At 44.0% G+C, this 25,820-nt stretch overlaps 1 protein-coding gene across 3 annotated transcripts in view; it reads left to right on the forward strand.

The window, feature by feature from the left end:
- Positions 1 to 25,652, forward strand: part of LOC139553329 (bromodomain adjacent to zinc finger domain protein 1A-like) — a 47,333-nt gene extending 21,681 nt beyond the window's left edge. For 2 of the 3 annotated variants that reach the window (XM_071365540.1, XM_071365541.1), the window contains exons 17-26: positions 159 to 331; positions 4,672 to 4,817; positions 6,616 to 6,782; positions 7,277 to 7,351; positions 11,486 to 11,733; positions 20,253 to 20,443; positions 20,566 to 20,948; positions 23,330 to 23,511; positions 24,290 to 24,377; positions 24,557 to 25,652. In XM_071365540.1, coding sequence (XP_071221641.1) covers positions 159 to 331; positions 4,672 to 4,817; positions 6,616 to 6,782; positions 7,277 to 7,351; positions 11,486 to 11,733; positions 20,253 to 20,443; positions 20,566 to 20,948; positions 23,330 to 23,511; positions 24,290 to 24,377; positions 24,557 to 24,729 — 1,826 coding nt within the window. In that variant the 3' untranslated portion in view covers positions 24,730 to 25,652. The remainder of the gene's footprint in view (positions 1 to 158; positions 332 to 4,671; positions 4,818 to 6,615; positions 6,783 to 7,276; positions 7,352 to 11,485; positions 11,734 to 20,252; positions 20,444 to 20,565; positions 20,949 to 23,329; positions 23,512 to 24,289; positions 24,378 to 24,556) is intronic. The other variant, XM_071365542.1, reaches the window with a different exon arrangement.
- Positions 25,653 to 25,820: the final 168 nt, after the last annotated feature.

A 25,820-nucleotide genomic window follows, 5' to 3' on the forward strand; every position in this document is an offset into this window, starting at 1 on the left:
ACTCCATGGGGACTCTGGTTCACTGGTTTGTCTCACTGCACTTCAGGAGTGAATGATTGATTGACTGAATGAGTGAGTGATGGTTTTCAATTCAAGTGTTCCTACTGTATGTTTGGTATATTCACTGTTTTGCCTTTATGTTTTTTGTTTGTTTGCAGATATTAAAGCAGAGGCTGCTGGTAGCAAAGTGGTCTCGGCCAGGTCCAAGGCTGCCCCTGCTCTACTAGAAGGCACAGCGGCTCCTGCTGAGAAGTTCATGGGCAACAGGCTGAGAGACCTGCTGCTAGATATAGAGGACCGCATCTACCAGGGTACACTGGGCCAAATCAAGGTTAGGAGTAGTGGTGGCTATTCGGCATGATAAATGTCCAATAGGGTGGGGGCAGGGTAGATGTCTGAGGGTGAAAATGTTGGGGGGGGGGGGGGGGGGGGGGCAGGTACCTAACTTGGGGTGGCTATTCAGCAGGCTGATGGTCTGGGGGGTGGAAGCTATTGGTCAATCTGTTACTTTTAGCCATGATGTGCCTTTACTGCCGTGTCTGAGTGATGGAAGCGGGGAGAACAGGCTATCACTCGGGTGGCTGAGGTCCCTGATCTTCTTGGCCTTCCTGCGACACCTGGTGTTGTAGGTGTTCTGGAGGGCAGGCAGTGTGTTCCCAATGGTGCGTTCGTCTGAGCATACCACCCTCTGTAGTACCTTGCGGTCAGCGGCGGTGTAGTTGCCGTACCAGGCTGTGATGCAGCCGGACAGTATGGTCCCGATGGCTCTCCTGTAGAACACTGAGGGTTTCTTGGGGACAAGCCAAATTTATTCAGCCTCCTGAGGTTAGTGTCGCTGTCGTGCCTTCACCAGTGGCCATGTGGTTTGATGCCCGTTGATGAAGATGGGGGCGTGCCCAGCCTGGTTACTCCCCAAGACCACAATCCACTCCTTCTTTTTTTTTGCTGACATTGTGGGAGAGTTTGTTTACCTGTCACCACACCGTCAGTGCATACCTCCTGCCTGTAGTATGTCTATGGAATGTCAGGGCGATAGGTGAATTGGAGAGGGGGGAGTGTGTTGAGGAGGTGATGTAGTCTTTGACTAGCCTCTCGAGGCACTACATGATGACGGAGGTGAGGGCTACGGGTCGTTAATAGTCCTTTTCTTGGGCACGGGGAAGATGGTGGACATCTTGAAGCAGGTGGGGATAACAGCCTGAGATTGAAAATGTTGGAAAACACAACAGCTAGCTGGTCTGCATGTGCTCTGAGAGGGCGGTTAGGGATGCCGTTAGGGCTTGCAGCCTTGCAACGTTTAACAAGCACGTAGTCCTCAGGGGACTCTCCTCGGCAGCTCAGTCGTGAAGCGTGAGGAAAAAGGTGTTTAGCTCGTGCGGTATGGGCGGCTTTGGTATCCGTGACTTCACTGGGTTTCTTTTTGTAGTCCGTGATCATATAAGGCCCTGCCACATATATACATCAATGCATTTTTTTATGAGTCTGGTGACTGAGTCTGCATATTTATTGTTGTTATCCCCATAGGCGACCTGGAACATATTCCATGTGATCAAAACATTCTTGGAGAATGGATTCTGGTTGGTCAGATCAGCGCTGTGCAGACCTGACCACCAGAACTTCCCTCTTGAGTCTTTGTTTGTACTTGGGATGGAGCAAAATTAAGTCATGGACTTGCTTCCATTCAACCACAAGAGCATTACTGAGGTTGGGCATTGATGTTGGGCAATTAGGCCTGGCTCGCAGTCAGTGTTCCAATTCATCCCAAAGATGTTCGATGGAGTTGAGGTCAGGGCTCTGTGCAAGCCAGTCAAGTTCTTCCACACCGATCTCGACAAACCATTTCTGTATGGATCTCGCTTTGGGCACAGGGGCATTGTCATGCTGGAACAGAAAAGGGCCTTCCCCAAACTGTTGCCACAAAATTGGAAGCACAGAGTTGTCTAGAATGTCATTGTATGCTGTAGCATTAAGATTTCCTTTCACTGGAACTAAGGGGCCTAGCCCAAACCATATAAAACAGCCCCAGACCGTTATTCCTCTTCCACCAAACTTTACAGTTGGCACTGTATTTGGGCAGGTAGCGTTCTCCTGGCATCCTCCAAACCCATATTTGTCTGTCGGATTGCCAGATGGTGAAGCGTGATTCATCACTCCAGAGAACCCGTTTCCACTGCTCCAGAGTCCAATTGAGGCAAGCTTTACACCACTACAGCCGACGCTTGGCATTGAGCATGGTGATATTAGGCTTGTGTGCGGCTGCTCTGCCATGGAAACCCATTTCATGAAGCTCCCAACGAACAGTTCTTGTACTGACCTTGCTTCAAGGCAGTTTGGAACTTGGTAGTGAGTGTTGCAACAGATGACAGACAATTCTTATGCATTTCAGAACTTGGCGTTCCCGTTCTGAGTTTGTGTGGCCTACCACTTCGCGGCTGAGCCGTTGTTGCTCCTAGGTGTTTCCACTTCACAATAACAGTACTTCTACGTTCAAAGTTACTGACCTCTTCAGTAAGGCCATTCTACTGCCAATGTTTGTCTATAGAGATTGCATGGCTGTGCTCTATTCTCTACACCTGTAAGCAACTGGTGTGGCCGAAATAACCAAATCCAGTAATTTGAAGGGGTGCCCACATACTTTTGTGTATAAACGCAAAACGTGAAGTTGGTCCCATGTTTCATGAGCTGAAATAAAAGATCCCAGAAATGTTGCATACACACAAAAAGCTTATTTCTCTCATTTTGTGGACAAATTTGTTTACATCCCTGTTAGTGAGCATTTCTCCTTTGCCAAGATAATCCATCCACCTGACTGGTGTGGCATATCAAGAAGCTGATGAAACAGCACTATCATTACACAGGTGCACCTTGTGCTGGGGACAATAAAAGGCCACTCTAAAATGTGCAATTTGTCACACAACACAATGCCACAGATGTCGCAAGTTTTGAGGGAGCCTGCCGGAATGTCTACCAGAGCTGTTGCCAGAGTATTGCATGTTAATTTCTCTACCATAAGCCGCCTCAACATCGTTTGAGCGAATTCGGTAGTACGTCCCACAGACCTCACAACTGCAGACCACATGTATGGTGTTGTGTGGGTGAGCTGTTTGCTGATGTCAACGTTGTGAAGAGCGTGCCCCATGGCGGCGGTGGGTAGTGGTAGGGGCATGCATAAGCTACAGACGAACAACAAAATTGCATTTTATCGATGGTAATTTGAATGCACAGAAATACTATGACGAGATCCTGAGGCCCATTTTGTTTTAAGGTATCTGACCAACAGATGCATATCTTTTTTCCCAGTCATGTGAAATCCATAGATTAGAGTAATGAATTTATTTAAATTGACTGATATCTTTATATGAACTGTAACTTATGTAATTATTGTATGTTGCGTTTATACTTTTGTTGAAGTCCCCCGTAACAATGAATGCTGCCTCCGGGTACGTGGTCTCCAGCTTGTTCAGGGTCCAATGAAGATTTTTTTATATATTTTTGGTGTCTGCGTGGGGCGGAATATACACAGCTGTGGCAATAATCCCTGAGATTACTCTCGGAAGGTAAAAAGGACTAAATTTGATGACCATGTATTCCAAGTCGGGTGAGCAGAAATTCCTGTAGATTTCCCCCGTCACACCACTTGTTATTGGTCATAAAGTAGAGCCCTTCCATCTTTGTTCTTGCTAGAGAGCCCTCTTCCTATCCTCTTGATGAACTGTAAAACCCTCTGTGTACCATGGTGCAAAGGGGCATTTTTATGGTACACTGGCTCTGGGTTGGTCAATAGCTCTTTTTCTGATGAATTGCTTTATTTCACATAGTAATAAAGCTGCACCATCGAGGGCATCCTGACCAGTTGCTTCACCGCCTGGTATGGCAACTGCTCGGCATCCGACCGCAAGGCGCTACACATGGTAGGGCGCACGGCCCAGTACATCACTGGGGCCAAGCTTCCTGCCATCCAGGACCTATATACTAGGTGGTGTCAGAGGAAGGCAAAAAAAATTGTCCAGTCACTCACCCAAGTCATAGTTCTCTCTGCTACTGCATGGCAAGCGGTACCGAAGCGCCAAGTCTAGGTCCAAAACGCTTCTTAACAGCTTCTAACCCAAGCCATAAGACTGCTGAACAATTAATGAAATGTCCACCCGGACTATTTACATTGACACCCCCCCCACCCCTTGTTTTACACTGCTGCTACTTGCTGTTTATTATCTATCCAAAGTCACTTTACCTCTAACTACATGTACAAATGACCTCGACTAACCCGTACCCATGCACATTGACTCGGTACTGGTACCTCCTGTATATAGCCTCGTTATTGTTTCTTTTTATAATTTTTTTACTTTATTGGACTGCATTGTTGGTTAAGGGCTTGTAAAGTAAGCATTTCACGTTAAGGTCTACACAAAATTTGATATGAGATGTAGCAAAAAATCAGTTCTTCATTGTTAGTAATGATTAGGTATTTACACGGTATTTGACGACAATGAATGAGCTGTTATGAGGGACTATGAAATGTTTATTTTTATATACAGTGGTAGGCAGAGTTATGAATTGAATCTGAATGCTTTCCAATTTTCCTCCCAAACTTTAAAAATGAACATGTAATTTTCAGGAAATGAAAACATTGGTGACTATTTGATGACATCTCTTGTTGGTCATGTATTGTAGGTGATGGAGAGGAGTGAATGGAGGAAAGCACTGGAGGAAGGACACTATGAACTACTGAGCCCCGAGTTGAAGGAGAATGGTTTTGGGAAAGGAGAGACCGGTGACGTGGAGAAAATGGAAATAAATTTTAACTTGAAAAAAGACGGGTAAATGCTGTACATCCACCACATTATGGTCTGAATTTTGTACTACTGTCTCAAATTGTGCACCAAGAGGTTAGCTAGATATAATTAATGGTTACATTGATGAATTGTCCATATGTCTGATAAAAAGACAGCTACCATATACTTAAATGAGTTAGATGTTTGTTCATACTAAATATTTTATCTGCGAAGTACACTATACAGTACATTCGGAAAGTATTCAGACCCCTTGACTTTTTACACAGTTTTATTCTAAAATGTATTATTTGTTTTTTCCCATCAATCTACACACAATACCCAATAATGACAAAGCAAAAACTGGTTTAGACATTGCTGACAGGTGTGTAAAATCAAGCACACAGCCATGCAATCTCCATAGACAAACATTGACAGTAGAATGGTCTTACTGAGCTCAATGACTTTCAACGTGGCACTATCATAGGATTCCATCTTTCCAACAAGTCAAATTTCTGCCCTAGAGCTGCCCCTGTCAACTGTAAGTGCTGTTATTGTGAAGTGGAAACATCTAGGAGCAACAATGGCTCAGCCGCGAAGTGGTAGGCCACACAAGCTTACAGAACGGGACCGCCGAGTGTTGAAGCACGTAACACATAAAAACACTCACTACCGAGTTCCCAACTGCCTCGGGAAGCAACGTCAGCACAATAACTGTTCGTTGGGAGCTTCATGAAATGGGTTTCCATAGCCGAGCAGCCTAAGATCACAATGCCTAGCATCGGCTGGAGTGGTTGTAGTTCACTGCCAGTTGACTCTGGAGCAGTGGAAACAGATTCTCTGGAGTGATGGCTCACGCTTAACAATCTGGCAGTTATACGGACTAATCTGGGTTTGGCGGATGCCAGGAGAACGCTACTTGCCCCAATGCGTAGTGCCAACTGTAGACTTTGGAGGAGGAATACTTGCCTGGGGCTGTTTTTCATGGTTTGGGCTAGGTCCCTTTGTTCCTGTGAAGGGAAATCTTAATGCTATAGCATGCAATGACATAGACAATTCTGTGCTTCCAACTTTGTGGCAACCGTTTGGGAAAGGACCTTTCCTGTTTCAGCATAACAATTCCCCTGTGCACAACACAAGGTCCATAGAGAAATGGTTTGTCAAGATTGGTGTGGAAGAACTTGCTGGCCTGCACAGAGCCCTGACCGCAACCCATCACACACCTTTGGGATGAATTGGAAAGCAGACTGCGAGCCAGGCCTAATCGCCCAACATCAGTGCCCGACCTCACTAATCTCTTGTGACTGAATGCTGCGTGGACTTGCTTCCAATGTTCCGAGATCTAGTGGAAAGCCTTCCCAGAAGAGTGGAGGCTGTTATAGCAGCAAAGGGGATTTTGGAATGAGATGTTCGACAAGCAGGTGTCCACGTACTTTTGTTCATGTAGTGTATATATTTTATTGACTCCCAGAGGCGAGAAAGCGTAGGATCAGTAAAAAAGCATGTGCAGTTTGAATATTTCATTGGGCAGGTTCCAGGAGCTGAAGGGAGAGACGAAGAGGTTAGCTAGATAGAAATATGTTTACAGTGAGTTAATTAATAAAAGGCATAGGTACCAGACAAGTACAAATTTGATGTTGAACTTGTTTTTTATATAGTTTGAATAGAGAAGCTCATGTCCTCAAATGGCAACAGCTGGTTCAATAAGAGTTTCAAATTCCACATAGCTTTCTGTATTTTCCTTACTCATTCTTTCATCCCCACTATATCTTTGTTGACACCCAGAGGAATATCTTTGTTGACACACACAGTTGAACACTGTCTCTTTGTCTGCTCCATGTTCCAGTTTACAGGTGTCATTGTTCAGGGTACAGGAGCTAAAGGGGGAGAGTATGAACGCTGTCTCCAGCCCCAGCACCCCTCAGCTGGTGAACAACACAGTCCACTACCTGGCTCAGGCCCTGGCCCACATCCAACAGGGCATCGAGAGGAAGTTCCTCAAGGCTCCACTGGGTAGGCCAGCAAAACTCACAGGACTTTCTGTAGAGAAGAGGTGTATTGTCCTTATTGCACCCTGTTCCCTTTTATAGTGCACTACTTATGACCGGAGCCCATAGGGAATAGGGTGCCATTTTGGGCGCGGTGTGCACTTAAATCATTGAATTGTATTAACTTTGAGCTGCAGATTAAGGCATTTCCTGGATTAAAAAATGTCAATTGAGAATCTCTATTAAAATGCTGTTTAGGTCAAGCTTTTGGTCACAGATACCTTTATCAGAGCATCTCATAACAGACCTTAACTGCCAGACAGGCAGGGAATAAGTGCCACCTGTGATTTAATGTCTGCTCAGACCTGTATTTTTCACACACTAAACTGGTCATTAGAAAGGTCCATGCTTATTACATTTTAGTGTTTTAGAGCTGTTAATGATATGTTTGACGTTCAAATGTATCTTGTGGACTGTCATGGCAAACCAGTGCCTCATCTTATGTTATCCCCGCAACAGGAGATGAAGACTCTAAAAAGGACCAGAAGGCAAAGAAGAGAGACAAGAAGAAAGATGAGGATCAAAACAGTGAAGGTAAGGATGATAATAGCAAGCAAGGAAGGCAAAATCAGCACTATGAAATTGAAAAGCTCTTTTTCCCAAGCATGACGGATTTGATGGGCGATGGTCGCCCTCTCTACCCGGCCTCTCTTGCAGAATATATATATATACTGCTCAAAAAAATAAAGGGAACACTAAAATAACACATCCTAGATCTGAATGAATGAAATATTCTTATTAAATACTTTTTTCTTTACATAGTTGAATGTGCTGACAACAAAATCACACAAAAATTATCAATGGAAATCAAATTTATCAACCCATGGAGGTCTGGATTTGGAGTCACACTCAAAATTTAAAGTGGAAAACCACACTACAGGCTGATCCAACTTTGATGTAATGTCCTTAAAACAAGTCAAAATGAGGCTCAGTAGTGTGTGTGTGGCCTCCACGTGCCTGTATGACCTCCCTACAACGCCTGGGCATGCTCCTGATGAGGTGGCGGATGGTCTCCTGAGGGATCTCCTCCCAGACCTGGACTAAAGCATCCGCCAACTCCTGGACAGTGTGGTGCAACGTGGCGTTGGTGGATGGAGCGAGACATGATGTCCCAGATGTGCTCAATTGGATTCAGGTCTGGGGAACGGGCGGGACAGTCCATAGCATCAATGCCTTCCTCTTGCAGGAACTGCTGACACACTCCAGCCACATGAGGTCTAGCTTTGTCTTGCATTAGGAGGAACCCAGGGCCAACCGCACCAGCATATGGTCTCACAAGGGGTCTGAGGATCTCATCTCGGTACCTAATGGCAGTCAGGCTACCTCTGGCGAGCCCATGGAGGGCTGTGCGGCCCCCCAAAGAAATGCCACCCCACACCATGACTGACCCACCGCCAAACCGGTCATGCTGGAGGATGTTGCAGGCAGCAGAACGTTCTCCACGGCGTCTCCAGACTGTCACGTCTGTCACATGTGCACAGTGTGAACCTGCTTTCATCTGTGAAGAGCACAGGGCGCCAGTGGCGAATTTGCCAATCTTGGTGTTCTCTGGCAAATGCCAAAAGTCCTACACGGTGTTGGGCTGTAAGCACAACCCCTACCTGTGGACGTCGGGCCCTCATACCACCCTCATGGAGTCTGTTTCTGACCGTTTGAGCAGACACATGCACATTTGTGGCCTGCTGGAGGTCATTTTGCAGGGCTCTGGCAGTGCTCCTCCTTGCACAAAGGCGGAGGTAGCGGTCCTGCTGCTGGGTTGTTGCCCTCCTACGGCCTCCTCCACATCTCCTGATGTACTGGCCTGTCTCCTGGTAGCGCCTCCATGCTCTGGACACTACGCTGACAGACACAGCAAACCTTCTTGCCACAGCTCGCATTGATGTGCCATCCTGGATGAGCTGCACTACCTGAGCCACTTGTGTGGGTTGTAGACTCCGTCTCATGCTACCACTAGAGTGAAAGCATCGCCAGCATTCAAAAGTGACCAAAACATCAGCCAGGGAGCATAGGAACTGAGAAGTGGTCTGTGGTCACCACCTGCAGAACCACTCCTTTATTGGGGGTGTCTTGCTAATTGCCTATAATTTCCACCTGTTGTTTATTCCATTTGCACAACAGCATGTGTTGCTTCCTAAGTGGACAGTTTGATTTCACAGAAGTGTGATTGACTTGGAGTTACATTGTGTTGTTTAAGTGTTCCCTTTATTTTTTTGAACAGTGTATAATACACACACACCAGTCAAAAGTGTGGATACCTACTCATTCAAGGTTTATTTTTACTATTTTCTACATTGTAGAGTAATAGTGATGATATCAAAACTATGAAGTAACACGTGTTAAACAAATCAAAATATATTTATTTGAGATTCTTCAAAGTAGCCACCCTTTGCCTTGACAGCTTTGCATACTCTTAGCATTCTCTCAACTAGCTTCATGAGGTAGTCACCTGGAATGCATTTAATTTAACAGGTGTGCCTTGTTAAGTCAATTTGTGGAATTTCTTACCTTTAATTCGTTTGAGCCAATCAGTTCCGTTGTGACAAGATAGGGGTGGTATACAGAAGAGAGCCATATTTGTTTAAAAGACCAAGAACAGCTCAAATAAGCAAAGAGAAATGACAGTCCATCATTACTTTAAGACATGAAGGTTAGTCAATCTGGAATATTTCAAGAACTTTGAAAGTTTCTTCAAGTGCAGTTGCAAAAAACATCAAGCGCGATGATGGAACTGGATCTCATGAGGACCGCCACAGGAAAGGAAGACCCAGAGTTACCTGCAGAGGATACGTTCTTTGGAGTTACCAGCCTCAGAAATTGCAGCCCAAATAAATGCTTCAGAGTTCAAGTAACAGACACATCTCAACATCAATTGTTCAGAGGAGACTGCGTGAATCAGGCCTTCATGGTCGAATTGCTGCAAAGAAACCACTACTAAAGGACACCAATGAGAAGAGACTTGCTTGGGCCAAGAAACACGAGCAATAGACATTAGACCGGTGGAAATCTGTCCTTTGGTCTGATGAGATTTTTGGTTTCAACCGCCGTGTCTTTGTGAAACGCAGAGTAGGTGAACGGATGATCTCTGCATGGTGTGGTTCCCACCGTGAAGGATGGAGGTGGTGTGATGGTGTTGGGGCGCTTCAATGGTGACACTGTTGGTCAATTATTTATAATTCAAGGCATGTCTACCACAGCATTCTGCAGCGACACGACATCCCATCAGGTTTGAGCTTAGTGGGACTGTCATTTGTTTTTCAACAAGACAATGAACCAACACACCTCCAGGGTGTGTAAGGTCTATTTGACCAAGAAGGAGAGTGATGGAGTACTGCATCAGATGACCTGGCCTCCACAATCACCCGACCTCAAACCAAATGAGATGGTTTGGGATGAGTTGGACCGTAGAGTGAAGGATATGTGGGAACTCCTTCAAGACTGTTGGAAAAGCATTCCAGGTGAAGCTGATTGAGAGAATGCCAAGAGTGCAAAGCTGTAATCAAGGCATCGGGTGGCTACTTTGCAGAATCTCAAACATAAAATATATATGTTTTTTGGTTACTGTATTATTCCATATGTGTTATTTCACGGTTTTGATGTCTTCACTATTATTCTACAATGTAGAAAATAGTAAAAATGAAGAAACCCTTGAATGAGTAGGTGTCAACTTTTGACTAGTACTGTAAAAATTATCTTAATGATACCAATCTGAAATAAGATAACAATAAAATAATAACACTGTGTACAAAACATTAGGAACACCTTTCTACACGGTCCCGTGTGGCTCAGTTGGTAGAGCATGGCGCTTGCAACGCCAGGGTTGTGGGTTCATTCCCCACGGGGGGACCAGGATGAATATGTATGAACTTTCCAATTTGTAAGTTGCTCTGGATAAGAGCGTCTGCTAAATTACTTAAATGTAAATGTAATTGACTTGCACCCCATTTTGCCCTCAGAAAAGCTTCAATTTGTCATGGCATGGACTCTACAAGGTGCCGAAAGCGTTCCACAGGGAAGCTGGCCCATGTTAACTCCAATCCACGCTCGATCACAACTAGCCGTGATTGGTTATCCCATAGGGCGGCTCACAATTGGCTGAGCGTCGTCCGCGTTTGGCTGGTATAGGCCATCATTGTAAATAAGAATTTGTTTTTAACTGACTTGCCTAGTTAAATAAAGGTTAAATGTATATATATTTTTATGCTTCCTGTGGGTGGTGGACCATTCTTGATACACAAGGGAAACCCAGCAGCGTTGCAATTCTTGACGCACTCAAACCGGTGCGCCTGGCATCGACTACCATACTCTTGCCTATTCACCTTCTGAATGGAGCACGTACACAACCCATGTGTCAATTGTCTAAAGGCTTAAATCCTTCTTTTAACCCGTCTCCTCCCTGTCATCTTCACTGATTTTTGAAGATGATTTAAAAAGTGACATCAATAAGGGATCATGGCTTTCACCTGGACAGTCTGTCATGGGAAGAGCCGGTGTTCCTAATGTTTTGGGTTGGTGTATAATTGCATGCTGTTCTGACAGTATGTTTGTCTCCCCTCCCCTCAGGTGGCTTTGACAGTGGTGGGTTGGTGAAGACTGTGTTGTAGATGATGGAGAGGAATGGAGGACTGCTCCATCCTATGATATGTCTGACTATGTTTCTGACGCCCTCAGGAGGTAGTGACAGTGGTCGGGTGGTGAAGACGGTCCAGGAGCGTTGGAGGGAGTCTCTGCTGGGCTGTTCCAGCCTGTCTCAGGTCTTCCTCCACCTCTCCACCCTGGAGCGCAGTGTCATCTGGGCCAAGTCTCTGCTCAATGCCCGTTGTAAGGTCTGTCGCAGGAAGGGAGATGCAGAAAACATGCTGCTGTGTGACAGTTGCGACAGAGGACACCACATCCACTGTGTCCGCCCCAAACTCAAGGTAGGATGGATTATGCTTTTCTTCACACATGGCCTAAAGGGTTGGATGGCGTCAACCTTAGTGCTATGGTGCTTTGGTACCCATAAAAAAAAAATAGATATACGATGGTATCGCCCCGTTGGTCAACCAGTTCTGCTTTTTTTTTTTGATTTGAAATGGACAGCTAGCGCCAACTAGCATGCTACAGGAAGGACGAGGGGAATCATGGCACAATATATTTTGGATCCTTTAATTTTTTTATAGCATTTTCCTCTCTGTTGGAGCTGTGGCATGAATGAGGTTGATGTCTGACTGTAGCGTGATGGGTTGTACAGTTATGAAGGGGCCAGCTGCAGACCATGCAACTCTGCTGTCCCCAGAACTAGATAATATTCAATGGTTTGCATCTTCTTCTCTTATTAGGCCTAGGCCATATATTGTAGGTGGGTTGAAGCCTACATTGCTAATGATAAGCTATGGAAATGGCCCTACTCTACACATTTCTTAAGATTTGCTCAACTATACTTAATGTTTTCATTTTTTTTCTCATTAGTGTTTTCCATTTCGATATTGTTTAGTAAATTTCACTTGTTGCCTGAAATGTCATTCAAAATCAAGCTGTGCTAGAGAATCGCCTATAGACAGACTTTCACAATTGTTAATTAGTAGGATTGTTTTGGTTCCCAATGGCAAGGAGGGAAGCACGCGTTAAGTTTTGCTCCATTGAAAGGTGTGTTCAAAGTACTCGTTAGATTTTTCTATCATGCTATTGTTTGTTCTACCTCTTACCTTAGGCCTACCGTTTTTAGGTTATTCAAAAACAACTTAACTTTCTGAGCGCCTTGAACCGTTACATAAATTGATTGTTTGATCATGAAGTGGGTGGTGGAATCCAGCATGCATAAAAACTGAAATCATATTCGTGTAAAATGGAGAGAAGACAAAATAAGGCTTTTTACATCATTAGACGAGTGTGCTCTATGGCCCTGATCATCTGACATTGAGCGAGAGGAGAAAAATAATAATTTTCTGACTATTTTGTGCTGCTTTGTTAAATCTTAGCCCTGTCTACGTTCTCATGCATCGATGGGGAGAGGTCTGTCCGTAACGATCACAAAACTCACGGATCGGATCACAGTTTTGAGTCACGGATCTGATCGTTTTTTGGGTTAGCAAAAAAAGGGAGACAAACTTTGCTTTCCATTTATTACTTAAAGAACACTTAAAGCAAGGAAGTTTTCAATGTTTAAATATAAAATCTTAAAATATATTCAGTACTCAATTGTTAAATTAAAGTGCAATATGAGGCATGATACCTTTGAACAATAGTGAATTTAAAAAAATTGCCTGTGTCCACATCATCAAAAAAAGAAAGCAAAGCAGACCTGAGCTTATAACTTCAATTTTTTTCCCAAAAAGTTGAGGATGTCTACATTGTTTGGGGAGAGAGTGACTGCAAAGAGGTCTACCCTCTCCCCAAACAATGTAGACATCCTCATCTTTTTGAAAAAGAATTTGAAGTTATAAGCTCAGGTCTGCAAGACGTCGGTGTCCTCGACGGGGCTGGTTTTCTTTTAGTAATCCGTGATTGACTGTAGACCCTGCCACATACGTCTCATGTCTGAGCCGTTGAATTGCGACTCTACTTTGTCTCTATACTGACGCCTAGCTTGTTTGATTGCCTTGCGGAGGGAATAGCTACACTTTGTATTTGGGCATGTTTCCGGTCACCTTGTCATGATTAAAATCAGTGGTTCGCGCTTTCAGTTTCGCGCGAATGCTGCCATCAATCCACGGTTTCTGGTTGGGGAAGGTTATAATAGTCACCGTGGGTACAACATCACCGATGCACTTGCTAATAAACTCGCTCACCGAATTAGCGTATACATCAACGGTGTTGTCTGAGGCTATCCGGAACATATCCCAGTCCACGTGATCGACGCAATCTGGAATCCGATCGGTCTGACAAGCGTTGAACAGACCTGAGCAGGGCCTTTCCTGTTTTAGTTTCTGTCTATAGGCTGGGAGCAACAAAATGGAGTCGTGGTCAGATTTGCCGAAAGGAGGGCGAGGGAGGGTTTTGTATGCGTCGCGGAAGTTAGAGTAACAATGATCCAGAATGCTGCCAGCCCAGGTTGCGCTTTCGATATGCTGATAAAATTTAGGGATCCTTGTTTTCAGATTGGCTTTGTTAAAATCCCCAGCTACAATAAATGCAGCCTCGGGATATATGGTTTACATAGAATCCAATGAAGTTCTTTCAGGGCGGTCGAGGTGTCTGCTTGGGGGAGATATACACGGCTGTGATTATAATCGAAGAGAATTCTCTTGGTAGATAATGCGGTCGGCATTTGATTGTACAGAATTCTAGTTCAAGTGAACAAAACGACTTGAGTTCCTGTATGTTGTTATGATTAACGAGTCATGGTGTGATCATAAGGCATACACCCCTGCCCTTCTTACCAGAGAGATGTTTGTTTTTGTTGGCGCGATGTGTGAAGAAACCAGGTGGCTGTATTGACTCTAACATATCCCGCGTGAGCCATGTTTCCGTGAAACAGAATGTTACAATCTCTGATGTCTCTCTGGAAGACAACCCTTGCTCGAATTTCGTTTACCTTGGATATAAGAGCAACGGTAACTTACCAACATTACGACCAGGAATACGACTTTCCCGACGCGGATCTTCTGTTTGGACCACCACCCAGAACAATGGATCGGATCCCAGTAGGCGACCCAAGACAACGGCGCCGCAGACGGAGCGGTCTTCTGGTCAGGCTCCGTAGACGTGCACATCGCTCACCGCTCCCGAGTATACTACTCGCCAATGTCCAGTCTCTTGACAACAATAGTTCTTCCCGGCTGTATGTAATAAAACTTAAGATTTCCTGGGGTAACAATGTAAGAGATAATACATAAAAAAACTAAATACTGCATAGCTTCCTAAGAACGCGAAGCGACCATCTCTGTCGGCGCCATCTTGCAATTTACAGACGGTGCAGTTTCAGTGCTCAGTAGGGTTGTAACTGTTTTGAGGCGTTTGAGCACCTGGAGGACCACCTCTGCCACTTTCACGTCATCATTAGACAAGGTGACGATGTCTTTATTTTTTTCAGGGTCTTGTCTGTTAGTGCAGAGTATACAGCTGCCTGCTGCTCAAGATAGCGCTCCATGTCATAAGTGGAGTTCCATCTTGTTGTGACATCGTGTATGAGCTTGTGGGTTGGTAGCTGTAACATTTCTTGCTTGGTCTTAAGCACATGAGCGGCTGTTGTGCTTCGGTGGAAAAAGAAAACCACCTTCCTGATCCTCCCAAGGAGGTTCTGGTTCACTGAGATTCCCCTTTGAGATGCTAAATTGATCATGTGCAAAGCAAGCTATCTGTGGCCCCAGTCCAGCCTCTATCACTGCATTTACTTGGTTCTTGGCATTATTTGTGGTGATTGGGATATTGCTATTGGGCGCCTCTGCTACTGCTCCTAGCAGTACCTGCGCCAGATTTGTGCCTGTGTGACTCATAGAGGGGGCGTGTCTGTAGCACCGGACTTCGCATCTCCCACTCCTGTGGTGTAGTGAACAGTCAAGTAGCTTTCCGTTGCCCTGGAGTTCCACCAGTCTGTGGTGAGGGCAACAGAGGATGCCTTGGATAATTCATTGACAATTTTGATATTTTCCTGTTCATAAAGATCTGGCATTATCTTCATACTGAAGTGGGTGCGCCAGGGGATTTTGTAGCGTGGCTAAAGCACTTTCACCATATTTTTAAACCCTTTGTTTTCCACAACAGAGTATGGCCTCATGTCTGCAGCGATAAACATCCCAATAGATTTGGTGACGGCTTTAGTCCGGTCTGATTCTGCAGCAAAGGGCTTAAATGCCGCGGTGAGAAGATGTCTCTTGGCTAAGTTGGCTCCCGTCACTGACACACCAGGGTGATGACGCTTTAAATGTGTGGCCACGCTCAATGTATTTCCATGATCATACGGCTTTCTTGTGGCACAATGCCTTCACACCGTAATGGTGTTGTCCACCACCCTTCTTCCGTCATCATATTTGACAAGGAAACCAAAATGCTCCCACACGTGAGACTTAAATGAAGCGGGAGGCTTTTCCAGTTCTTCAGCTCCTCCGCTAGCCATGGCTGTCACTGCTCTTTTTTCTTCTTTGCTTTTTGCAACGCGAGCATCCAGGATTGATTCGTTGGGATTCAACATGCCAAAATAATCAAATCAACCTTCAGGCTTCAGAGTAAAACGCAGCACGCATCTGTCTTGTCTTTATCTTTTCACTGCAACTCTGCATTGAGATTTAGGGAATTATTACTTTATAAAAGTAACAGCGGCAGTAAAACTGTATTTCACATGCTGGTTAAACTTTGCAATTGATCCGCGGTTCACATGCATGCCGAACCGTGGGGGGTGATCCGTACGGATCACGGATCGACTACGGTCCGTTACACCACCAGTATGTATTGATATTTAGGCTGTGCCTTTTTGTAATTTACTTTAAAATGTATGTAGTTCTGTTCTTGAGCTGTTGACTGTTAATGTTCTGTATTATGTCATGATTCAAGATGTGTGGACCCCAGGAAGAGTAACTGCTTTTGCGACCTCTAATGGGAATCGTAATAAAATAACATTCTGTAAATTGTAACATATTTATTGAAGTAGGATATGCAGGCTATAGGAATAGGCCACCTGGCATGGCCCTGCTGTGGGCTTGCCCGGTCATTGCTTTACTGTGGGGTGCCAGTCAATTTGAAATCAGCTATACATCAGTCATATCACGTCGTCGTCACTCGGGCTGGGAATTGCCAGGACCTCACTATATCAAATCAAATCAAATTTTATTTGTCACATACACATGGTTAGCAGATGTTAATGCGAGTGTAGCGAAATGCTTGTGCTTCTAGTTCCGACAATGCAGTAATAACCAACAAGTAATCTAACCTAACAATTCCACAACTACTACCTTATACACACAAGTGTAAAGGGATAAAGAATATGTACATAAAGATATATGAATGAGTGATGGTACAGAACGGCATAGGCAAGATGCAGTAGATGGTATCGAGTACAGTATATACATATGAGATGAGTAATGTAGGGTATGTAAACATTATATTAAGTGGCATTGTTTAAAGTGGCTAGTGGTACATTTTTACATCATTTCCATCAATTCCCATTATTAAAGTGGCTGGAGTTGAGTCAGTATGTTGGCAGCGGCCACTAAATGTTAGTGGTGGCTGTTTAACAGTCTGATGGCCTTGAGATAGAAGCTTTTCAGTCTCTCGGTCCCTGCTTTGATGCACCTGTACTGACCTCGCCTTCTGGATGATAGCGGGGTGAACAGGCAGTGGCTTGGGTGGTTGTTGTCCTTGATGATCTTTATGGCCTTCCTGTGACATCGGGTGGTGTAGGTGTCCTGGAGGGCAGGTAGTTTGCCCCCGGTGATGCGTTGTGCAGACCTCACTACCCTCCGGAGAGCCTTACGGTTGTGGGCGGAGCAGTTGCCGTACCAGGCAGTGATACAGCCCGACAGGATGCTCTCGATTGTGCATCTGTAGAAGTTTGAGTGCTTTTGGTGACAAGCCGAATTTCTTCAGCATCCTGAGGTTGAAGAGGCGCTGCTGCGCCTTCTTCACAACGCTGTCTGTGTGGGTGGACCAATTCAGTTTGTCCGTGATGTGTACGTTACAATCTCTGATGTCTCTCTGGAATGTCACCCGTGCTCGGATTTCATCAACCTTATTGTCAAGAGACTGGACATTGGCGAGTAGTATGCTAGGGAGTGGAGCGCGATGTGCCCGTCTCCGAAGCCTGACCAGGAGACCGCTACGTTTGCCCCTTTTACGGCGTCGCATAGGGTCGCCGGCTGGGATCAGGTCCATTGTGTTGGGTGGAAGGCAAAACACTGGATCCGTTTCGGGAAAGTCATATTCCTGGTTGGAACGATGGTGAGTTGACGTTGCTCTTATATTCAGTAGTTCCTCCCGACTGTATGTAATGAAACCTAAGATTACCTGGGGTACCAATGTAAGGAATAACACATAAAAAACAAAATACTGCATATTTTCCAAGGAACGCGAAGCGAGGCGGCCATCTTGGTCGGCGCCGGAAGTTGCTATGATATCCCGATACTTGGGTGCCGATACATATGTATTGCAATTCAATACATTTTTATTGGGTTTCAATGTTCGAAATGTACTGCTCACCATCGAATCAAATTTATTTGTCACATGCTTTGTAAAAACAGGTGTAGACTAACAGTGAAATGTTTACTTAGGGGCCCATCCCAACAATGTAGAGAAAAATAATAACATGAGGTATAAATACACAATGAGAAATGATATCTTGGCTATATGCACGGGGGTACCAGTTCTGAGTTGTGCAGGGTTATGATATAATTGAGGTACATATAGGTAGGGGTAAAGTGACTAGGTAACAGGATAGATAAACAGTAGCATCAAATGTCTGGTGCGGAGAGACAAGGGAGCCATGAGAAAACAACAAGTTCTTTCACTCAGTCAACTTCGGTACAACATGCTATGGGGAGTGGCACTCTCGAGACTTCGGTTGAAGGATCTTACAATTACGCCTGACAAGGACAATGAAATCCACTCCTTGATGGAAGCCCCGCCTTCCACAGGTGATAAGCGTGAGGCTCAGATTCATTCCTTCAATTATTTCGCTCTTCACCTCGTTTACAGTAACGATCCCAGACTTGTTGATGAAGGTTCCGTTCCCACCTCGGTGATCTGGTCCTACGTTGACTTTCGAGATCGGGCTAGCTAAACGAGCGCTGCAAAGCATGCTAGCCAGGTTGGCTAATTTGCCGAGGTCAGTTAGCTATTACCTTGGCACATATCTGATTGACCAGTGCATCCCTCTGCAAAAACACTACTGTGACAAGTTCCCCCACGTTTGGCCAATGGGATACTACGTCAGCCATTGCCAGAGCCCCCTGTGCCCGTAAAGGGGTCGGGCTTCATGCGGGCTATAGTCTCATGGCAGCACAACACATGTTGGAAGCTTGTCCATGTTTAATGCTCCCCCGCCTGTTGTCCCAGGCGCCCGGGCAGGATTGGCAAGCGAGGCCAGAGATTTTGTTCCTATGGGCTAGAGGTTTACCTCCGAAAGTTATTGCTACCATTCCATCTACAAGGGCACCCTCCACGAGAGGACTGTATGTGTATAAGTGGCCAGCATTTGAATTCTGGTGCCAAGATAAAGGACTTGTTTCTTTTCTGTGCTTTATAAGGGGCATCCTTATGTTCCTACATGAGCTTTTCAAGCATTCTCTGCTTTAAGTGTACATGGCCGCTGTCTGAGTGTCATGTGGGAATTGACGGAACCTCACCGGGTGCTCACTTCTTGGTGGTGCGTTTCCTGAAAGGTGTGTGTGTGTGTGTGTGGTCTCAGACTGGTCTCTAAACCTATTGCGCCCATATGGAACTTGGCGCTGGTTTGAGGCATTGTGCGGCCCCCTTTGAGCCTCTTGAGTCGGTGGTTCTGAAGATCCTCTACAACAAAACCTACCTGCTCATGGCTTTGGCCTCGGCCAAACATATTGGGAACCTCTGCGTTATCCGTACACCCTTCCTGTACTCAGTTTGTGGAAGGGCGTTCTCTAAACAGCGTCACTCCAGCTGGATAGTGGATTGTGGCCACTATCTCGATGGCATATATAGCCAAGCGTTACCTAGCGGTGTACGCGCCCACTCCACCATGGGTCTGGCAGCGCCATGGTCGCTGTTTAAAGGGTTGACTATCGGAGATATTTTTGCACATCACTGCACAATTTTGTGAGGTTTTGTCGCTTGGATGTCACTACACCCAGTAAAGCAGTGTGCTTACAGCTGGGTCAGGGGAAAGTCACAAGGCAGTGCTCCATAATCACAATACCCGCATCTCGCGTGGTCAAGTCTGGGTTGTCTGCCATGGGCTGTTTAATTTAATATCAATTGGGGTTGGCTTGGGGGGTGACTATTTCCCCATAGAATGTTGTACTGAAGTTGACTGACTGAGAGAGAATGTAATGTTATGACTATAACTACGGTCCCCTGAAGGAGGGAAACAAGGTCCCGCACCACCCATTCCTGGGCTCGGTGAAGAGGGGCCTTTAATTTAAGGAATGAAGGCAAGCCTCGCGCTTTTCGCCCGTGGAAGGCAGCACATCCAGCGAGGCATGGGTTTCATCAGCCTCGTCAGGCGTGATTGTAGAGCCTTCAACCGAAGTCGCGTGAGTTCGGCTCCCCAAAGTATGTTTTATTAAAGTTGACTGACTGAAAGGCAACAGTAGTCATAACGTTACATTTTGGTCAGTCATCATGGAAATAAGTGCCAAACAAATTCTCTCTATTTAAAAAGATGGAAAACAAGCTATGAAGTAAAAATAGTTGAGTTTTGGTGCAGGTACAGCCAACTAGCGCCAAAATAATATTGCGACATTGTCTATACGATATATTGTCAAAAATAATGTCCTGATATGTAACTAACTATCTTAACCTCTCCTTTGCTCTCTATCTGTGATGTGTCCAGGCTGTCCCAGAAGGGGACTGGTTCTGCCCGGAGTGCCGTCCCAAACGGCGAGCCAACCGCCTCACCTCCCGCCAACGCTCCTCTGTCGACTCTGAGGAAGAAGTGGAGGAAGAGGAGGAGTCAGAGGATGAAGTGGAAGAAGAATCAGAGGAAGAGGAATCGGAGGAGGAGTCCGAGGAAGAAGAGAAGAGGTGTGATTTGAGAGTCACTATACTTGTAATTGTGTTCATAGTAAATTACCTTAAAACCAAAACATTGTGTTCATATATCTGAAGTTTCCCTTCCTCAATTCAGTCTCCCTCTTCTCCTATAGTGTCACTAAAAAGGGCCGGACTCCTGTGAAACCTCCTGTGCCTACTACCAAAGGCAGTCGGTCAAATAGCAGGACCACCAGCAGCTCAAGTCATTCCACTCCCCGGAGCCAGCACACTACCCCCAAACAGGCCCTCTCGGCCGGGAAGGGAGCCTCCGCCAAGTCCTCAGGGAAGAAGCCCACCCCAGTCTCCAACAAGCCCACCCCAGTCTCCAACAAGCCCACCCCAGTCTCCAACGGCAGACGCCCTCCACGGCCAGGCAGCAGAGTCAGCTCTCGGCTCAGTCACGAGATACTGGCCTCCAGCGGAACCTCCAGCAGGACAAGCAACCAGTCTACTCCATCTCCCTCTCAGGCAGACTCCCGTAGAAGACCCATCTCCGGTAAGACCAGTTCTGCGAAATGTTTCTGTACAGAAGTGTTGAATGTTAATTTTGTCATGTACAGTGCCTTAAAGTATTCATACCCCTTGACTTATTCCATATTTTGTGGTTTTACAACCTGAATTCAAAATGGATTAAATATTTTTTTAAATCTCGCCTCTACACAAATTACCCCACAATGACTAAGTGAATGTGTTTTTAGAAATATTTGCAAATGTATTAAAATGAAGTTCAGTAATCTCAGTTACATAAGTATTCACAATATGGCTGCCGATATGGCCTAAAAATCATAATGATTAAAAAATAAATAAACTTACGGGCGATTTTCACTTTTTTTCTCTCCAAGTAAGCTTTGTTGTACAGTTAAAGGTCAGATACATTATTTCTGATTGAAATGCAGTGTAATGAATACAGGGCTTGTGAAATTATACTTGTGCTTAATATAAGCCTTCCACAGTCAAGACCAACTAATTATTTTATCAAAATAGTTTAACCTGCTTTTTTGCAATCACTGATCAATCAGGCTTTCATATCTATGAAAATGTCCTTTTTGTTACAGATTTAACCAGAACCATGCATAATGCACATTCACTTCTTGTAGCAGGCATAATAGAAAATGAACACAGGTCTCATAAACAGTCTCTTCAGAACAAGCCCACGTGCTAGTGAGTATCCAGCTAATCTTTATAGGAATCTTTATTTCAAGTTCAGCCAACTTGGATCAATTTGCTAGCTATTTACAGTTTAATTCTTATGAACACACCCTTCTGTCATAATCCAATTATTTGAACCGCATGCTAGCCTGTCCACTTTGTTCAGATGTTGAAATCAAGCTGCCTACTTTATTTCTCAGAATGAGAGAGTTGCCAATTCCTTGTTTTATGCTTGTTGCACATTTATAAAACACAGCTAGTGTAAGTCTTTGGCTAAAATTCTGCTAGCGGTATGTGGTACCACAGTGTGGCGCACCACCAACTGAGCGTACATTTTCCAGAATCATTGTTCATTAATATACTCCTGTTTTAGTAGTGTCTGCTGCATGCAATTTGAGCAATTCAGATAAAGGCTTTTGTTAGAAAGGTTAACTTCTCTATTACTGTGTGTACGGAGAGCAAGAAGCGAAGTAGTTGACTCTAGCCAAAATCCCAATATGTTTCTATAGGTTTATTTTTGGCCCTAAGCTTGTCACCTACTTTCCCGCCTCTGGAACAATGGCTCCCATTGTTATGGTAGAGACATGCCCATCTTGTCATTATATACAGATATCTGGTGTAAATGAGAAGGCGAACAGAAGGAGCTAAGGAGACGACCAAAAAGACTAGCGGACATAAACACTCATAAAAACAAAACTAAAAACTTTATTGCGATACAGGCATTTGGAATATCGCACAAAAACATACATTTGAATTCATTAAATATATCGCCTTAATTCACACCCCTGGGTCAATACATGTTAGAATCACATTTGGCAGCGACTATAGCTGTGAGTCTTTCTGGTTAAGTCTAAGTGCTTTGCACACCTGGATTGTACAATATTTGCACATTATTCTTAAAGAAATTCTTCAAGTTGGTTATTGATCATTGCTAGACAGCAATTTATGTCGCCATTGATCTTCAAGCCAATATTAAGTAAAAACTGTAACTAGGCCACTCGAACATTCAACGTTGTCTTTTTTTCTCCTATCACAGCCAATAAACTAACTGTTTTAAAGTCACCATTGGCCTTGTGGTGAAATCCCTGAAATGCCTCCTCTCCGGCAACAGTTAGGAAGGACGCCTGCATCATTGTAGTGACTGGGTGTATTAATGCACCGTCCAAAATGTAACTAATAATTTCACCATGCTCAATGTCTGCTATTTTATCTTATCCAATCTACCAATCGGTGCTCTTTGCGAGGCTTTGGAAAACCTCCCTGGCCTTTGGTTGAAATTCATGTTTCGACTGAGGGACCTTACAGATAATTGTATATGTGGGGTACAGAGATGAGGTAGTCAGTCGTACACTGAGTCCATGCAACTTATTATGTTTTCACTCCTGGACTTATTTAGGCTTGCCATAAGAGGTTGAATACTTATCAACTATAGACATTTCAGCTTTTCAGTTTTTATTCATTTATATTTTAGGATTAATTTTACGTTATGGGATATTGTGTGTCACTGGCTTACACATAATCTCCATTTAACAAATTCAGGCTGTAACACAACAAAATGTGAGAAGTTAAGGGGTGTGAATACTTTCTGAAGGTGCTGTAGTGCTTAAATCCTCAGGGGGGTGTCTTAAGTTACACAAACAACTTCCTTCTAGTTGAGTCATTTTTTGTTTTTCTCAGAGTGCACATCTTTGATATTCACAATCGGCTACATCTTCTCTGTTCTTCCAGCAGAGGTCTCCCCCAAGCCAAAGCTGGTCCTGACTCCCTCGGTCTCAGGTTCTTCGTCCAGTCGCCGCAGCTCAGGGAGGAACCTGGGAGTCCATGAACTGTCTGCCTGTGAGCACCTGACCGTAGAGCTTGTCAGACATGAAGACAGCTGGCCCTTCATGAAGCTGGTGTCCAGGATACAGGTAATACATGACTTTTAAAAGGTACAGTTTTTTCTGTTCCAGCCTGGCTCACAGAGAAACACATATGCGCGCATGCATTTAAAGACGCACACACACACACACACAGGCAGCACTCCTATGAATACAACTAGCTACCTCACTAGGGACGCCTACTATCTAACTCAGGGGTTTCCCATCTTTTTTCCCTGGGCCCACCTTTTTTCACTTTGTAATTTTTTGTTTTTAAACTGAATTCCTACAATTCTATGTAGTTTAACAAGAATGATGACATCTTATAGGTAGGCTATTCAATGATATAATAATGGATAAGGAAAATAAATCTGACCCCATTTCCCCAAATGTTATTCTGCTACCAAATGTTTTATTATCATTTATATGAACCCTCCATTTTAATTATTCATATGGTCTTTTACTAAAAGTGAATAGATCAATTGATGGCGAGAGTCACACATTGTATAAGATTACTTCCCAAGCAAAGTCCAATTTCTTTGATTCCTTGACTATAGGTCTGTAGCTCAGCTTCTGAATGTCAGAGAGAAATCAAAAATATCCCCATATGCATCAGTTGCGACTTCTGGCATCTTACTGCATGTTTCTATTTATGCATCGTTATAGATCTGTATAAACAATCGCAAATTTATATATTAAAAAATATATATATATATTTTCCCCCCCCTCAAATCAGGGAAGGTCCTGGTTGTTGGGTCAATTAGCCCATTCCCATTTCATGCTCATTTACTTGTATACCCCTCTGATTTATCTGTCCTCACTTCTGCAGGTTCCAGACTACTTCGACATTATCAAAAGACCCATAGCTCTGAGCACTATCAGAGAAAAGGTCAACAACTGTGAATATAAAACAGCTAGTAAGTTGATGTTTTGCTTTTACCTAAACCAACACAGATGAAAAGGCTTGAACCATCTCCTTGTTTACTGTATATTGGATTCAATTTATCAACATGAAAAACAATTTTATGCGGTCATGGTTCTGCACACCAGATTTGAAATGATTTCTGATCATCTTTTTCCCCCTCCTATCTCACAGCGGAGTACATTGAGGACGTGGAGCTCATGTTTGCCAACTGTTTACAATACAACCCTCGGCACACGAATGAAGCTAAAGCAGGAGCAAGGCTCCAAGTCTTCTTCAACTCAGAAGTCTCTAATCTGGGGCTGGCAGACCGGACCACTCCTCCACAGAAGCGGCCCCGGATGTAAAGCTGACTGACTGAAACTACTGGGTTGTATTCATGCACACCGTTGCAAGCGTTTCATTGGTTTTGCGACAAAAACAAAGTTTGTTATTGGAGACTTTTCTTTTTTTTCCTCAAACCTTTATTTTATCAGGGAGTCATGCTGAGACCAAGGTCTCTTACAGATGAGCCCTGAATGACACAAAATACACACATCAATATAAATACATGGTCATAATTCAGGTAGTCCCTCCGTTTCGTTCTGTTTTCTTCCATTTTGTTTCTAGTGAATATGACCGTGCATTGTAAAGTCTGAACATTCCCAAACCATTTTGGAAGTGTAAATATCATACCCTCTCAAGATAAGGCAGGAACAACTATATCGCTGTGAAAGTATTTGCACTGAATATTTCAAAACAAAGCCTTTATCTTCGTATTCACTCAGGGTAAACAAATTGACGTTTGAAACTAGGTTTCAACAGTGCATTTATATTTTGTATATTGGCAGCATTCCTAGACTACTATTTTTGTGCACATACTTTTTTGTATGTGACTACTTCAGTTGATTTAGGCAAATTAAGTATTGAAACTTAATATGGACAGTTTAATTTTAGTTTCCTAATATTGAACATATTTTACATCAACTGTTTCAGGTTCCCATCTTTCAGTGAAACACTACACTGGAAACCGATATTATTTCTTATATCCCTTATTTCCTATCATTCGTTGGTTATTTATTTAGTTTTGAATGCAATAACTTTATTTATAATATTTCTATAGAACATGTTTTTGTAAAGAATTATTGGCCTAGTTTTGAGTTCAGTCTTTAGAAACTGTTTGGGATAGGGTCTAAATACTGAGTGTTGTCCCCCTAACTGTCACCTCTGCTTTGTATTTGCTATCGTGTATATTTTCCTATATATAAAAATAAATTGACTTTGTTTAATATTTCTTGGTCATCTCTCACTTTTGTTGCCAATGTCTTCTAAATAATTGTGAGGCGTATTGTTTTTAGGGTAGGTGTACATTTTTAGTAGGGTTAGAAAAATAACTTATAACGCTGCCTGCTTGAGTTGAGTGTGGAAGTCCGCAAGTCCTTGCTTAGCTTTATTGTCA

The sequence above is a fragment of the Salvelinus alpinus genome, chromosome 25 (assembly GCF_045679555.1).
Source record: "Salvelinus alpinus chromosome 25, SLU_Salpinus.1, whole genome shotgun sequence".
NCBI lineage: Eukaryota > Metazoa > Chordata > Actinopteri > Salmoniformes > Salmonidae > Salvelinus > Salvelinus alpinus.